The sequence below is a fragment of the Ovis canadensis genome, chromosome 11 (assembly GCF_042477335.2).
Source record: "Ovis canadensis isolate MfBH-ARS-UI-01 breed Bighorn chromosome 11, ARS-UI_OviCan_v2, whole genome shotgun sequence".
In the NCBI taxonomy this organism is placed as follows: Eukaryota; Metazoa; Chordata; class Mammalia; order Artiodactyla; family Bovidae; genus Ovis; species Ovis canadensis.
In genome coordinates this window covers 24,417,057-24,434,039 of record NC_091255.1, presented here as the reverse complement: position 1 = coordinate 24,434,039, position 16,983 = coordinate 24,417,057, and the positions used below count along the sequence as shown (strand labels likewise).

Here is a 16,983-nt window from a genome sequence, read left to right as displayed (position 1 = left end):
CTGCGCCATCCTACCGCCTGCAACTCTGTTCAGAGCACAGATGGACTGAACCTTCAGATTCAAGTCACAGATTCGGAGGCAGAAGCTCTCAATGCCAAGCTCTCGCCACCTGGTTCCTTCAACATGTCTGTTTCTCATAAAGTTATCATTTCGCCAGCTGTTGCTTTTTGCAGTCCCCAGTCGGGTCTGACTCTTTGCGACCCCATGGACCGCAGCCCGCCAGGGCCCCCTGTCCCTCACCATCTCCTGGAGTTTGCCCAAGTTCATGTCCATTAAGTCAGTGATGCCATCCAACCTTTTCAAATGCCAGAGTCGAATTTAAAATGGGGAAGTGGAGGCAGAAAGAGCCAGCAAGGCGGAATCCCATGCACATTTGAATACTGATGCTCATGTCCTAAGGTCAGACCCCAGAGGCCCCTAGTTAGCAATCTGAGAGGGACAGTAAGTGTCAGCCTGGCAAGAGAAGACGTCTTCACCTTCTCCACTTTCCTAAAGAGAGTGACATGGAATTCCTAGGTCTGTTCACCTGTCCATTCTTGAGCCGACAGACCAGGGAGGCAAAAATAAAGGATCTGAGGCAGATTGGCAGAGCTGGGAGATCAAGGCAACCACAGATGTGTGTCTAGCTCTTAGGGGTGCCATGCTTCTGACAGGCAGGAATCACGGCAGCAGGATCCAAAGCCCACTCTCCCCGCAAAGGGAGCACTGATTTCACAGAGTTGATGCTCGGCGCCCTGGCTGTGCAACCAGTGAAACCAGCTGCACCAAGATGCACGACGTTAGCCCAGAATCCACGTGCGTGGTCATCAGCCAAAAAGGTCTGGGGGGAGCCCCCTCTCAGAACCAGTCATTTGACTGCATCCGTGCTCCTCTTCCTCCTCTCAGCCTGGAACTGGAGCTGGAAGGTCTTGTTCCAGAAAGTTGGAATATCCTCCTGCAGCACAAAACCGTCCTCTGGTGCAAACTATTATATGTAGGATGGATACACAAGGTCCTACAGTGCAGCACGAGAAACCATATTCAAAATACTGTGATACAAACTGGGGCTCTGTAACAACCTGGAGGGGTGGGGAAGGGTGGGAGGTTCAGGAGGGAGGGGACGCACATGCACCTACGGCTGATTCATGCTGATGTATGGCAGAAATCAAACCAATATTGTAAAGCAATTATCCTTCAATGTAAAACAAACTTAATGGAGAAGGAAATGGCAATGCACTCCAGGATTCTTGCCTGGAATATTTCATGAACATAGGAGCCTGGCAGGCCACAGTCCATGAGATCGCAGAGAGTCAGACACGACTGAGTGGCTGAGCACAGTATGGCTCTATACACGCATTTATGTCATTGAATACACCCCACAGTGATCTGGGACTTAATGGGCTCCCTAGGTAAACATTTTTCCTAAAGGTGACAGCTGGCTTTTTCATCTATGTATCTTCAGCATCTAGCTCAGTGTCTAGCACATAACAGGCATTTAATTTTTTTTAATGAAAATAAATAAACAAAATTTTAAAATCCTATGATAAGCCATAATGGAAAAAGCAAGAAAAGGAATGTATGTGTATATATGTGTGTGTATATATATATATATATAGATAGATAGATAGATAGATAGATAGATAGATGTATGTGTGTGTATGCTGCTGCTGCTAAGTTGCTTCAGTCATGTCTGACTCTGTGCGACCCCACAGACGGCAGCCCACCAGGTTCCCCCGTCCCTGGGATTCTCCAGGCAAGAACACTTCAGTGGGTTGCCATTTCCTTCTCCAATGCATGAAAGTGAAAAGTGAAAGTGAAGTCACTGAGTCATGTCCAACTCTCAGCGACCCCATGGACTGCAGCCCACCAGGCTCCTCTGTTCATGGGATTTCCAGGCAAGAGTACTGGAGTGGGGTGCCACTGCCTTCTCCGATGTGTGTGTGTGTGTATATATACATATGTATGAAAAGTAAATCACTGTGCTGTACAGCAGAAATTAGCACAACATTGAAATCAACTATACTTCAATAAAATTTTTTTTAAAAAAAGAAAAGAAACCCTCATTTGCCTTCAGTCATAGAGAGCTGGGCTGCCTTTGGCTCTTCTCTCAGTTTACCTGCACAAAGGTGAGGGATGCAGGCAAAAGATGGGGGGCTACGTGGACAGCTGCACCCCCCTGCACCCTACTCTCCTGCTCTCATTCAACCCTGGGAGCTGCCAGGCTCCTGGCTCCCCGAGCAAGATGCAAGAGTCATGGAGGAAGCTTCAGCCTAAACTTCAAGTCTTTTGAGCTGAAGACTCCCAGATGAATAGGCTGACTTCACTCAGCCCAGCACAAACAAGCTTGACGTCCTCACAGAGAACCCCTAATGGGAATCAGAAGGCAGGAACTCTGATCCTCAAAGGTGCCGCTCTCTTGCTGAGTGACCCTGTGTCTGTCACTCAGCTTCTCCGAGCCTCACGTGTTCAACTCTGAAACAGACGCACTGTTACCTTTTCTGCTTTCAGAGTTACTGCGAGGACCAAACAGCATCTTAGGAAGCCTGGAGGACCTGGAGCCAGAGTACATGGTTCAAATACCACTTCCACCAATTCTTAGCTAAGTGACTTGAGGCTTGTCATTTAACCTTTCTCAGCCTCAAATTTTTTCCCTACCAAAAAAAAAAAACAGAGTTGCAAATAGAGATTGAATCCCAGGTAAAGGACAGGATTTGAGATGTAGCATGCACTCAGAAAACATTAGCAATTATTAACGGGTTTTGTAAACCACATAGTTTTGATCAAATGGAAGGAATTCTATTTTTGACATATTCTGGGTGTCTCTAGTAGCTTAGAGCAGGATCTGGGTGTCTGGCTTGTTCACAGCCTCATCCCCATACTCTTGGAATTCGCAAATATCAACGTGGATTTCCGCGCCCCCCCCACCCCCACCGCAAAAAAAAAAAAAAAAAAAAATCCTTGGCTGTCAGATCTCCTGTCAGTAAGTTTTATCTCCACCTCATCTTAGTAATAATAAAAATAACAGCAGCAACAAAATACTGACATTCTACATCTGGCCAGAAGCTCGAAGCTTTGCTTCTATTCTTTCATTCACGCAGCACACCATCCTATATAGTAAGTACCAGTATAATTAGTATTTAATGCATGAGGAAACAGAGACGTAACTTGCACAAGGTCATTACTAAGATTCGTTTTTTTAAGTCAGAGAACAGTTCACTTCTGACAACAAGTGGGTGGGTTTTCCCCTCATACCGAGCAATTTTGATCCTAACTACCCAGAGTTAGGGCAAACCCCAGTGATTAAAGGTTCAGACCCATAAGACGGTCCCCGGTTCGCATGCCAGTCTCCAAGACACTTGTACTTCATACCAGCTGACTATAAATCAGGGTTCCCATGACCCACTCCTCGGGTTTGATAATTTGCTAGAATGGCCTCTAGTACTCAGGAAAAGTTCATTTACTCTCGCTGGTGTATTTTAGAGAGCACAACTCCAGAACAGACAGATAGAAGAGAACCTTAGGACAGGGGATAGCATGAGGGGAACTGAGCTTCCGCCCTTTCCCTGGGTATGCCAACCCCCGCAGCACCTCCACGTGTTCACCAGCCCAGAAGTTCTCTGAACCCCTTCATTCAGAGGTTCTTATGGAGAGGTCCCATTACATAGGCGGGACTGATTAAACCATTGGCCACTGGTGATCAGCTCAGTTTCCAACCTTCTAATCACATGACTGATGGAAACCAGACCCCATCCTGAAGCCATCCAGGCGGCCAGCAAGATTTACTTCTTTAGCATAAACTCAGGTCTGGTTGAAATGGCCTTATTAGGAATAACAAGAGAGACTTCTCTAGCAGTCCAGCGGTTAAGACTTCATCCTCTAATACAGAGGGTGAGGGTTGAATCCCTGGTCAAAGAGCTAAAATCACACGCGCCTCTCGGCAAAAAAGCCAAAACATGAAACAGAAGCAATATTGTAACAAATTCAATAAAGGCTTTAAAACAGTTTTTTAAAAATACTCCTCTCACCCAACCCCTCCAGATATTCCAAAGGTTTTCAATCTCTTGTACCAGGAACCAGCAAATGAAGATCAAATATGCCTTCCTTATAAATCAAAAAATCATAGCTATGCAAGCCTGGAGCCCACACTTCTCAGCCACTGAAATCCACAGTTGGCTAAAATATCTCATTCTATAATTACCTCTGGGGCCAATACCCCTACATCCTCCCCACACTTGCCATAACACCCAGGTACTCCCAGGAAAGGCATTCTCCCAGCCAGGTTAGCCTTCCCAGCCTCTAGAACTGGGGCTATCCTAACCCCATCCATTCTGGAGGTACCCTTTGTAAATAATTTTCTTTACTTTTTTTTTTTTTTTTTTGGCTGTGCTGGGTCTTCACTGCTGTGTGGGTTTTTCTCTAGTTGCAGCAAGCGGGGAAGGCTTCCCGGTGTGGTGGCCTCTCTTGTCGTGGGGCAGAGGCTCTAGGGCTCACAAGCTTCAGTAATTGCAGCACACGAGCTCAGTAGTTGCTGCTGCCAGGCTCTAGAGCACAGGCTGAATAGTTATGATGTGCGGGCTTAGTTGTTTCTTAGCATGTGGGATCTTCCCAGACTAGGGATCGAACCCATGTCTCCTGCCTTGGCAGGTGGATTCTTTACCACTGAGCCTCCAGGGACGCCCTAGAGTAACCTTTAACTCAAGTACCTCTTTGTCTCTCCTGCCCCCCACCGGAAACCAGGCTAGGCCCAAACACATCCAAGATCTGGTTTCTGAGACTGGCACTGGTGCTCAGAACTGACGATGAATTGTCCTGGGAACTACTTGTCCAGAAGCTGCACAGACTTCCTTGGGGAGGCCAGATCATTTACCAGCCACTCCAAGCCCTGGGGACCACCATCCACACACATCTTCCTCTCTCTCTGGATGAACTGAGCCTCTTCTGTCTCCAAGGATTTTCTGGCAGCAGCATCCTTATTCCTCACTCTTGAAACTCTCAGCCTCAAAGCTACACGGTATTGGGTGTAGCAAGCTACAAGTGCTGGCTTGCCTCTATTATCGATTCCTCTCAAAGCCATCTGTCAGTGGCCCTCGCCTCTGACCCCAGATATCTGTTCCAAAAGGAAATAAATCAAAGATGCTCAGAGCTGAAAGTAACTGTAGAGGTCATTACATCCAACTCTTTACGTGACATTGATCCACCTCTATAGCATCACCAGTAAGCGATTGTATGGCCTCAGCTAGAATGACAGGGGGGTCCCAGGATGGCGCCTTCCAAGCAGCTGAAACCACCTCTGTAAATGACTTCCCACTGGTGGGTACCAGCACTGCCCTCTGGCCTCTCGAAGAGAAAACCTCATCTCTTTTCCCTAGGGGGACCTTCTAAGTGCATGAAGGTAGCAATCCCCTGGCCTTGGGTCACCTGCTTCCCTTTTCAGGCTAAACAATTCTCAGTTCTTCTCTGCGCTCCTCATCACTCATGGTTTCTGTGACATATGAGGAGCATCACCCCTGGTCGGCCATACATTTCTCACTGCCTCCTACTTTATGGATGAGCCCAAGCCACTGCCAACATCAAAGGCAGCCGCCTCCTCCCTGTGGCCTGAAGCCAGACTGAGGCCCGTCCAGTGAAGGTTGGGAGGAGGGCAAGAAAGGGACGCTCTCAGAGGCAGCAGAACTGGGAAAGGACGAGAAGGCGGGTTGTTGGTAAAGGTGAGAGCTAGGGCGTGAGCAGCCTGAGGTGGGGGCAGCGGCGGGTGAGGACTGGGGGTATTCGGGAGCTGCGAGAATAGGAATAGCTCAGTCCTTAGGGCACAGATAACTTTGGGAAGGGCTTTCCTTGGACAAAAAGTTCCAAAGAGGAATAAATAGCTGAGCCTAGAATAATGGATCCCAATCAGAGAGATGCTCATTTGAGTTATGAAAAGTCTCCCTTGGAAATTGTTACAGACCCAGAGATGGACACATCTAGAGAGACTGAGGCTTATAAGACTTTTATTTATTTATTTTTTACTTTACAATATTGGGTTGGTTTTGCCATACTTCAACATGAATCCGCCGCCACGGGTTGAAATCGGTATTTCCTTCGCTCCAAGCCAGATACAGGTTCACATGCCTAAGTGATTCTCCGTTTTGCCAAATAGATGGAGAAGCAAAAACGAATCAATACATAGGTTGGGTTCCCTAGCAGAGCCTGAGACAGGGTTCCTCATCCAGGTAATTTATTGAAGTGAAAGTGAAGTGAAGTCGCTTGGTCCTGTCTGACTCTTTGTGACCCCATGGACTGTAGCCTACCAGGCTCCTCGGTCCATGGAATTTTCCAGGCAAGAGTACTGGAGTGGGTTGCCCTTTCCTTCTCCAGGGGATCTTCCCAATCCAGGAATACGAACCCAGGTCTCCCGCATTGCTGACAGATGCTTTACCATCTGAGCCACCAGGGAAGACAATTTATTGAAGGGCTGATGAATTCGGGAAAAGCCTAGAAGGGAGTGGAGGCACGCAGGATAGGGAAGGGCGAAGACGTAAGCAAAGTGGTGTCTGGGGGAGACGGAGCTCAGCCTGACCCCATGGAAAGCTCGGGAGCGTGAAAAACGGCACTCTATAATTTCTGGGGTCTTGAGACGCCTGGCATTGTGAGCACCTGGGTCAGTCCGTTGCTGGCCCCTGGCTGCCCCCAGGCGGTGGGGAGGTGTATAACTTCTCAGCTATCTCCTAGACAGGCACTGCCAGCTGTCTAGGGACCAAGGGCGTCCTTCTGGTCTCAGGGCAGATAGGAGCCATTGTCAGGAGCTGTAGCCCCAGCAGCAGGAGGGAGGGTCTGGATGGAGCATCTTACAGCGTCTTTCACAAACGCCCTTGCTAACTTGAACACAGACCCCTGCTCACAACTCTAGGACCAGCGTGACGGAGACTTAGGCAGACTGATCGACTGCAACCACACACAGGGCTCATGGGCAGTTCTGACTGTAGGGTTCGGTGCTTCCCTGTTTCTGCTACAGCCACACAGGGTATCAGGGTATTTTTCCTTCCGTTGTACAGCTCTATCTACATAACACAAATAAATAGATAAGCATATCTGGTTACTAAATAACATCCACTCCTTGCCTCCAAACATAAAATTGTAGATTCAATGAACAAATGTGAGATCAGAAAATAAACCTTGATTGTGTTCTACTATATTAGGGTTCTACAAATTGGCACATCCTTAGTAATCACCTACTTGAGTCTGCTCATCTTACAAGTAAAGAAACTGAGGCCCAGGAAAGCTAATTATCTTGCCCAAGGTTGGGTCAACTCCATCAACAGAAGTCAATAAACGCAGGCAAATACGTTCCTTCTGCGCTTCATGCTTTATTTCTCCTGAATACAGACTTCCTTGGCCAGTGAGGTAATCGATAGGGAAGGGACCTGAGTCATGAGAAAATAAGTGCTGGGAGATGGAGGCATGCGTTCACAACCAAAGGATGACCCTCTGCAGAATGTTCTCAAATCAGGCCCATTCTGACAAACAGGCTCCTGTCACAGGCTTCCAGTAACCACTAAGCCCCATCTGTATGGACTGGCTTGAAGTCCATTGCAGGGGAGAATTATGATACATGGAATTTCAAATTTGCAGAGGTGATGAAGGCCATCAGTTTCAGGTTACAATAGATCATGGGTCAAATAGCCCTGCTGGTCAAGTTTGATATGGCCACCTTGCTCCATCAAACACAAACACTCCGACACAAAAAGAGACAGCACACAGCACACTTTCAGATATCTCTAGACCCAGGTGACATATTTTTGTTCTGCTGGAGAAAATGGGATTACTTGGTTCTTTGAAATATGAACTGCTCTATGGGAACAATGCCTCTGACAACAAGTTTGGTGCTAAAAGCTACCAATTCAAAAAAAATTAAAAATAAAAAAGCTACCAATTCAGTTGTGGGGGACTTTTTACATGGCATCCCATTTCAGTTCTTACGCTAGAAATTGGTAGCAAACTAGGTTTCAGAAACTTTATAGAAAATTGTCTAGAGTTCATCTCATCATTAAGGGAAAGATTTTCTGTAGAAAGGAAAAGGGAGCCACTGGAGCAAGGGGAAAGACCCTATTTCCAATTCAGTGAGCTCTCGGGCAGCCTTCTTCCGTCAGCAATTCTGGAGGTCTAAGAGCTCCCAGGGACAAAAGTGGAAACATAGAGCAACTAGGTGCCAGCCCCGTGGCCTGATGCGGCCTTAGCCTTTCTTGGCAGGCAGATGGTTTGGATTATTGTAACGTTCACTCCTAGTTAGAATCCCAGCCCTTCATCACATCAGAGAGAAGTCAACACAGCCCTGAAAGCTTTACTGCCAGAAAGACACGACCCAACACTCTGCAAACCAGAAGATCCCCACCAGAGGCTGGCGCCATGGAAAACCACCCGCTCAGCTGGGCAGAGGTTGCCCCTCCAAGAGCATGGCAAATATGCACAAGACTTCCAAGCAACTTCAGGAATGAGAGCTCTCATTTACTTTGCATCCAATGCAATGTATATGCGTGCATGCTAAGTCTCTTCAGTCGTGTGCTACCCCACGGACTGTAGCCCTCCAGGCTCTTCTGTCCGTGGGACTCTCCAGGCACGAATACTGGAGTGGGTTGTTATACTCTCCTCCAGGGGATCTTCCCGACCCAGGGATCAAACCTATGTCTCTTACATCTCCCGCATTGGCAGGTGGCTGCTTTACCACTAGCACCACCTGGGAAGCCCGATGCAATGCATACCATTTTGATATATAGAGCCTAGAAACTTCTCAGGTTAGGGTAAGTCGGGGTCTATAGACTGTGCTGAGGCAGGCAGAGATGACCAGGCAGGAGAACCTCGTGGTCTTTACAGTCCACGGTCCTCATGGTCATGAGGAGGCTCTCATCCCGGAACGAGATTAAGCCTGCCAGAAGATCCAATTGGGGTTCAATAAACACACCTCTGGTTCAGTCTGGCAAACATAACACACACAGGCCCAAGATGGCTTCAGGTAAACGCACAGCTGGGCTGTCAATAAAGGGCCATCAGAAAAGAGTAACTTGGACTAACCCTGGTGGCTCCATGGTGAAGAATCTGCCTGCCAACGCAGGAGACACAGATTCGAACTCTGACCCAGGAAGATTCCACATATTCCGGAGCAACTAAGCTCGTGTGCCACAACTACCGAAAGCCACGTGCCCAGAGCCACTCGCCACAGCTAGAGAGTAGCCCCACTTGCCACAACTACAGGAAAGCCCACGCAGCAACAAGAACCCAGTGCAGCTGAAAATAATAACAAATAAATGAAATTACTTTTTAAAAAGAGCAACTCCTGTTCAGTTGTGAACCTAAAACCCAAGGAAGCTGAGTTAAGAGAGGCTGGTACCTCTTTCTCTCACAAATTATCCCTGGATGCTCCTGGCAGATAAGACAAAATCTATCCCACCAAAGGGGTATTGCTCACACCCACGGAGGCCCATCTGTAGATTTTATTTTTACACTACATGGACCTTTGAAGGGATTTCTAACCCTCTGGCTACTACCCAGGGGACCCAGGGAGAAGAAGGCAAGCAGACACGGGCTGAGTGTATACTGCATGCCAGACCAGTCATTAGATGTACAGACGTGTGAACCCAGGCATGACCAAATGGAGTTACTCCCCAAACACCAAAATAATACATGTGATTATATCTGACACTATTATGGGCAAAGTTTTCTTCTTTATTCTTTCCCACACTTCCCAAGTTTTCTTCAATGAGCATGGATTGTTTCTATAATCAGAAAGTGTTTTATTAAAATAATAACAATAAGGAGACAAGTCATCTCAATGCAGAGGGAATCCCGGGTACCTACACTGTAAAGGGAAGCCCCAAATGGCCATTTTTCAGTTGATATCAGAGTCACCTTACATTTGAAAAGCTGCAAACCTGCTTCACACACTCTGATGACACATTGGAAGAGCTTTCCATCTGATAAGCAGTTCTAAGTCCTGAAAATATAAAATTAGGGAAAAAAAATCATGTCTTACAGGAAGGAGAGACTGAAATGGACAATGTATAAAAATTATCAGTGGTTAAAGAATGCAAGTATTAAATTAAATCTTCTCCAAGGTGCCTTTCAGCCTAAACACTTCATGATTCTAATGCAAGGGAAAGCACCCATAATGACTATTCTATCAGAGGAGTATGCCAAAGGCTGTCTAGAAGACAAGGGAGGAAGAGATTAATTTAGATTATGATATGGGGACAGGGGTTGGCAGTGGTTTCCCAGAGAAGGCCACAGAGATATTAGAGCTGGGTTTAAAGGATGAGTAGGATTTAAACAAATAGACATAGAGAGAGGTGAGAGATGTAAAGAAGACACGCCCATGAGCAAAGGATGTGGGATCAGTTCAGGAAACAGCAAGGAACTGAAAAAAAAACCCAAAAAACAGCTTTCCTGGGTATTTACTGTGGGCAGGCCCTGTATTCAGCATGACAGATGCAGAGAAAGTGTTTCATGAGACAAGATTCCTGCTCTCAATAAGCCCCCCAATCCAGAGGGGTAAGAAATGGGCTATAAGCTCTCTGCTGGCAAAGATCTGGTCTAGCACCATTCCTGCTACACGGGAGGTGCTCTGTTTGATTAACAAAGGAATGGATGTGCTAGACACTCACAGGACACACTGGATAGAAGACGCCTGCCTGGTACCCAGGCCGCTCGACTCCCATCAGGAGTCGGGGGGCAGCACAAGCTTCCTGGGCTAAGGTTAGTGGCATGAGCTAGACATGGAAGCCAAGCTGGTGGGTAAGGAGGGTGTTCAGGTAGCAGAACTGATACGGACATACTGTGAAAAGGGAACGCTTGACACGTTATGAGAGTGAAGAATCCCACAAACACAGCCGTTGCCCATGATCTAAAGCTGTTAGTGAGTCACAGTGTGGAAGAGTGGGCAGGGCCCTGGCCTGGAGTCATGAGAGCCAGCATCCAGCCAAGGCTCAGGCAACACTCCCATGGGATGCTGAACAAAGCAAGGGGCCTGCCCTTGTACCAAGCGTCTGCTCCGCGCTAGCTCTCAGCATCCTTGGCCTCCCTAATCAGTACAACGACTCTGAGTGGCAGGTGTTATTGGTTTTAATTAGAGATGGAGAGAGTATAGTTAAGAAATTTGCCTTACACAAATTACAGATTATACAGGGAAGAGGGGGTACGGTTGGAATTGAACTCAGATCTCTCCCCAGAGGCCCCATTCTTCACACACCTGCTCCTCTTGTGATAAGGAGTAATAAGATTAACTATGGACCCACCGACCTGGGGCAAGAATTCCAAATATATGAGCTTGCTAAACCCTTCCCAACCCCTCTCTCTAAGGCCATGTGATGTGGATGACTAAGAGTCAGAGAATTGCCTCTAACAAGATGCCATTGTGGAGGGACCTTTCTTTCAATACAAAAAGAAAGAAATGCCTTTCCTAAGAAATGTCAGGTTTAAAGTACACGCACGCACGCGCGCGCGCACACACACACACACACACACACACACTATGGAAATCAGGTTAAAAATGCAAACTGGGGGGTCATTTGCATTCCTGAACTTGGAGGCAGATGAACCCCAATGTGATAAGCAGAAAAAAGACGTGAAACCGTCACGTGCTAGTTACAAGCAGTGGGATTGCCACCTGTCAGCAACAGTTAGCTGCTGAATCCAGCTGTGACCTCCACTCTAAGAAACCCCATCCCTGCGATGCTAGGCTTTCACCCAGGGCTCCATACAGAGAAAGTAGCAACCTCCTCACTACCGTGACAGCAGTACTCATCAACGGACTCTTCTGGTGGGCTGCAAACAGGGCAAGCAGCCTGGACGATAAAAACCTTCCTACTTATCTTGATAATAACCCTGCCTTACATCTGCATCATTGTCACAACACACAAAAGGACTTTCATATATACCATCTCACATGATTCCTTCTCCCCTGTGAGTTACAAAGTCACCAGTTACAATCAGATGTTCCATGAGCAAGTCAGTGCCGAGAAGGGTACAAAACCCAACCTAGGGAATAAGCTTAAGCAATGATGGAGCTGGGATTCCAACTTAAGTCTTCCTACTTCTAATCTTAACTTCAGCTCATCCAGTCATGACCAGACAAACACCTCCATGGCGAGCCCTCTCACCCTTTCCTTCCGCGCTAGGTCAGCTGGGCAGGCTCTGCCAAGTAGATACTGTTGAATCAAAATGCTCCTCTTCTTTCCCAGGAAGGAAAAGTATGTACCCATCTGAAGTCAGATGGTCCTGCTGCTGCTGCTGCTGCTAAGTCGCTTCAGTCGTGTCCGACTCTGTGCGACCCCATAGACGGCAGCCTACCAGGCTCCTCCGTCCATGGGAGTTTCCAGGCAAGAGTACTGGAGTGGGGTGCCGTTGCCTTCTCCACAGATGGTCCTAGGTGAGGGCTAAGAATATACCAGCCCAAGCATGGAGCACACCTGTTTACATGGCAATCAGAGTCCCACACACGGCTTCTGGGACTTTTAACCTCCGCTGACAGTCTTTCGCTCTGCTCGAATCATGGCTCGTTCGCTAATTAAAGGGTATTATGCACTTCACTGCTCACCAGCTAAGAACTTGGAATAAGGAAGCGTCTGCAAAAGCATTAGCCCTGGAGATGGCACTAGGTGCGCTTTACAGAAAAAGAAAAACGGGAAAAATGATCCACCTGGGACAGTCCCTCCCCCACACTTTACTGGTCTACTAAGCCAGCCATAGCTCACAGAGAAGCTCACCCAGTGTAGGACAAACCCAGGGAGAGTCCAGCAAATGAACCAAAAGGAGAGGGGTGCGGGATACAGAGAATCAATGAGAGAGAAAGATGGTGAGCTGACTTCTCCCATAGCCACCTGTGAGGTCTCACACTCCTCTGGTACACCCCAGGCCAAGGACAAATACACCTGGACCCCAGACCAAGAGGCCAGGGAGACCAGGGTGAGTGGGAAGGATTAGGCTTCACTGCAAGGTCCTGGAACAAACATGACATCATGGCCCACCCTTGGAGCCTGGCTGCTCATTGTGACCAACGGGCGAAACAGATCGGCGTCCCGCCTGGAGACTGCTCCAGGATTCCCGGAGTGGGTGCCCTTTCCGACACTCTCCTGCCCTATTGCACACAATCCAGCCCTGAGACCCATCCCCTTTTCAATGCAGGGGGAAGACTGAGGGTCAGTCCAAAGAAGGGCACTCAACCTAGGTCAGTCTTGAATCCGGTGAGGATGACAGATAATGAGATGTCACTTGGCATTTATTTCCACAGGCAGCTTCCCTATCGAAGTGAGAACCTGGCAAGGTCAAAGGCTCAGGTCAGGGTTTAAGGCCTGATCTTTGGCCTCTGGGGACCCCAGGGACCCAAATGACAGGCTGAGTATGAAACAGCAGCCGGGGATCAGAGAACCTTTACTTCTAAATGGAACTTGGTCATGAGTTGAGAGGAAGTCACTAGGTGGACATGTGGTCATGTGGATGCTTGAGAGAACTTGGTCCTGAGGCTGCTACCCACCACGGTGGCTCTGGTGCCACCCTCTCTCTCTCTCTGCATGTTCCATGCATGTTCAGGCAGACAGAGGAACAGCTGAGTGTGTGTCTGAGCTGCGTGGTGCAGAGGAGAAGCTGAGCGTTGCCACGGCACTAGAAAGCACGGGGTGGATACAATGATGGTTTCAGCTTCCAAGAATGAGGTTTTCCCCCCATCTCTTCCCAAGCCACCTAAGACATCATTTGTGCGTGACATGTTTTTGGATCCTGTTTGCTCCAATTTAGAAAGGCTTCAGGACTGCTGGTCCCTTCCCCCAGCTCAGACCCGCTTCCTCTTCAGCTTCCATATACCACAGCCTGATTCTGCTGGGCCCTTTTGCACAGTGTTTCAAACAAATCACACAGAACAGCTCCCCCAAGAAAGAGAGCTCTACAGGCAGCGAGCAGCAGTACCCTCTCCTTCCCCGCCCCCCAACACTCAAGCATTCTTGGCTTTTCTAGAGAAGACCAGAGACAGCCCACAGCAAGCACAGAGGCTATGGGCAGAGATTGGTTGTAGCGTTAAAAGAAACTCAGAGCAAGAGGCTGGTAAGGCAGTGGATCTGAGAGCAGGCGGGGAATGGATGTATCACAGAGCAAGGTAGGGCATGTCTTAATTAAGCAGAGGACCTCAGACGAGAGCTGACAACAGAGTCGGGTCTCTCTGCCATTTGCCACACCGAACTTATGACTGCAATTTGGCTCAAGGTTCTGAGACTCAAAAGCTCTAAGGCAGCTTTGGGAGAAGCAGCCACTCTGGGCTTCCAGAGGGTCCCAAGGCCCCTGCTGTCCCAGGCCCTCCTGGGAGCAAGGAGCTGTCGGCAGCAGCAATCAGACCTGTGGTGCCAAGTTCTGCTCAGCAGCCCACTAATTAGGCAGACACAGCTCTCCTCCCATCCTTTCTCTGCCCCTCCAGGAAGCCCCTGCCTGAAAGGAAGCCACCTCCCCTCCACTTTTGCTCTTTACTCAGCTCCACACTCCTCCTCCAGGCTTTGGCATCTCACCGCTGCTCGCCCCCTCCCCACACCACTCCTCTCGTCTCCACGTTGTTAAGCAATCATCATCATACAGATAGCAAACTGAGCCTCTGAGTTTCCAGCTGAAACTCCCAGACCAGCCAGCCTGCAATGCTTTGCCCTCACAGGCATGTCACAGACCATCCTGCCTCCATCTGAACCCTCCTCTCTGGGCCAAGCACCCTGGACATCTCTGCTTTTGACCTGCCAGCAGACCAGACAGAGACCCTGGGGCCCCAGGCCTCTCCTCTCCTGACACGGAGCTCAGAATTCACACAGGAAAAGGCAGCAATTCCACACCTTTGCAGCATCACCTGCTCCAGCAAGCTCCCAAAGCCACTGGAACCAGCCAGACTGCCTGGGGCCCCACACCCCCTTCTCTGGCAGCTTTAAGCTCCAGCCCAACCCACAGGATGCAGTGCCTGATGCTACTTCCGAGCAGAGAGAGAGAGGGGAGAAAAAAATGCCACTCGTCAATGACAAGCTGTTCCAATCACACAGCTCAGACACCAAGTGCCCTGGACCACGGACCGCTCGAGCCTCCTCCCTTTGGGTGGGTGGAAGGCAACTCGGCACATCTGGCTGAGCCATCGCCCAAAGCCAGGCCCCCCCGCTGGCCCTGCACATCCGGCCAGACAACAGTGCCCCATCCCAGCGGGCAGACGCCTCCTGCCAGTTCCAACAACTCTGGCCAACTCCCCTCTTGGCCTTCAACCTGAGGCATGGCTCTCCCTTCTGCTCCAAAGCACAGAGAGACCTCAAACCGAGCCAGAGGCCACCAGCGTGGCACTTCTCCAAAGGACCAAGCACAGAAAGGAGCTGATGCCAAGTACTCACGGTGGTGAAGTCCTGGTGGCCGCACTCCTGCCCCTTGAACTTGCAGTAGAGCATCATATCCTTCAGGTCATGGCCCACGCGGTGCAGGAACTCCCGCATGCTGAACTGCTTGGGTCTGTAGTGCTTGAAGTCGGCCTTTCGCTGCAGCGCCTCCAGCACCGTGGGGTCGGCCAGGTGTGGGTCGGGGATCTGCAGGTTGACGTCCAGCAGCGCCAGCAGTTCCCCGGCGTGGTACAGGTCATTGGTGGTGAGCCTGGAGAAACGGAAGCCGTTGAGATTGCAGAGGGTCACGGCCGGGAAGACCAGACTTTGGGCCACCACCTCGTCCACCTTGGTGACGTGCTGGTAAGAGAAGTAGTAGGACACCCTCTCCGAGCTCTCCACCAGCAGCAGGCCCAGGGAGCCCACGAAGGCCATGGCCCAGAGCACACGCCGGACGGTCAGCGGCCCATAGACGAAGATGTGGCGGATGCCGTGGAGGGTGGAGGTGTTGGCGAAGATCTGGATGCTAGAGGGCTGCAGGCTCCCCTCGCTGGGGCTCTCCTTGAGGTCCATGGGGACCCTGTGCAGTTCCGCAACTGGCTTCAGGTTGATCAGATTTCAGGGAAAGAGTTCCCAGTCCTCGGGGCTCTGCTTAAAGCTTGATGTTCAAGGGAGGGAAGGAAAAACCAGCATCAGGCAGGGCAGCACCACCGGAGTTTATCCTGAGAGCCCAGCCGCACGCTGCCAGGGGTGAGTGTTTATATATATATATTAAAAAAAAACCCATTCAAACTCTAGCTCCTGATTTTTTCCAGGCGATAAGGAGGGCTGGTTTTATTTAGGGAGACACCAAGGTGATGTGGAAGAGATGTGGGTGGGAAGGGAGAGCTTAGCCAATGGAAATAAAGTCCTCCCCCCTACACACGCCACTAGAGACAAGATTAAAAGCGAGAGCGAGGGAGAAAATGCTTAAAACAAGTCGCTCAGCAGCTCGGAGCCTGTTAACCAGTGCATAATGCCCCGTGTTCAGCATCCTGGGGATGTCAGGGCAGCCACGCTGATGCACTGCAGGCGGGCGCAGCGGCCGAGCTTCAGGGGCCCCCGCCGCCGCCGCCGCCGCCGCGGCCGCTCGGGTCCTCTCCTCCGCCCGTGCTGTTTTGGACTCCGGATCGCCTTTCTCGCCTCCGGCCTCCGTCCCTCCTCTCCTCTCGTCCTCCAGGCCCCCCTTTTATTGGGCAGAATTCCAAATGCCGGGCGGTCCGCGGCTCGCGCCTCCTCCTCGGAGAGTAGGCAGCGCGCGCGGCCGCGGAGAGGCAAGGACCAGGAGGCTGGGGGCTCCGGAAGGGGACTCGTCTGTCTTCCAACCCCGCCCGGCCACCCTCATCCCACCCCCCGCCAGGAAAAGCGAGGACCCGGAGGGCACCAAGAGAGCCGCCCTCCCTCACCCCCTCCACCAGCAGGCTGTTGGGATGGGGAGAGGGCCGTGGGGGCGGGGGCGAGGGCTGCTGGGAGCCCCAGGGGCCCGGTGAAAGTTTGGTTTTGGTCTGTTTTGGAGGGAGCAAGTGAGGACCTCTCCCCGCAGGGGGAGAACCAGTCCCCCTCCCCGGGATGGAGGACGTGACAGCCGCCCCCTATAGGTGGCAGGAAGGTACCT

At 50.1% G+C, this 16,983-nt stretch overlaps 1 protein-coding gene across 1 annotated transcript in view; it reads right to left on the bottom strand.

The window, feature by feature from the left end:
* ASIC2 (acid sensing ion channel subunit 2) overlaps positions 1–15,966 on the bottom strand; it is a 1,229,563-nt gene extending 1,213,597 nt beyond the window's left edge. The window contains exon 1 of the mRNA XM_069602862.1: positions 15,348–15,966. Coding sequence (XP_069458963.1) covers positions 15,348–15,902 — 555 coding nt within the window. The 5' untranslated portion in view covers positions 15,903–15,966. The remainder of the gene's footprint in view (positions 1–15,347) is intronic.
* Positions 15,967–16,983: the final 1,017 nt, after the last annotated feature.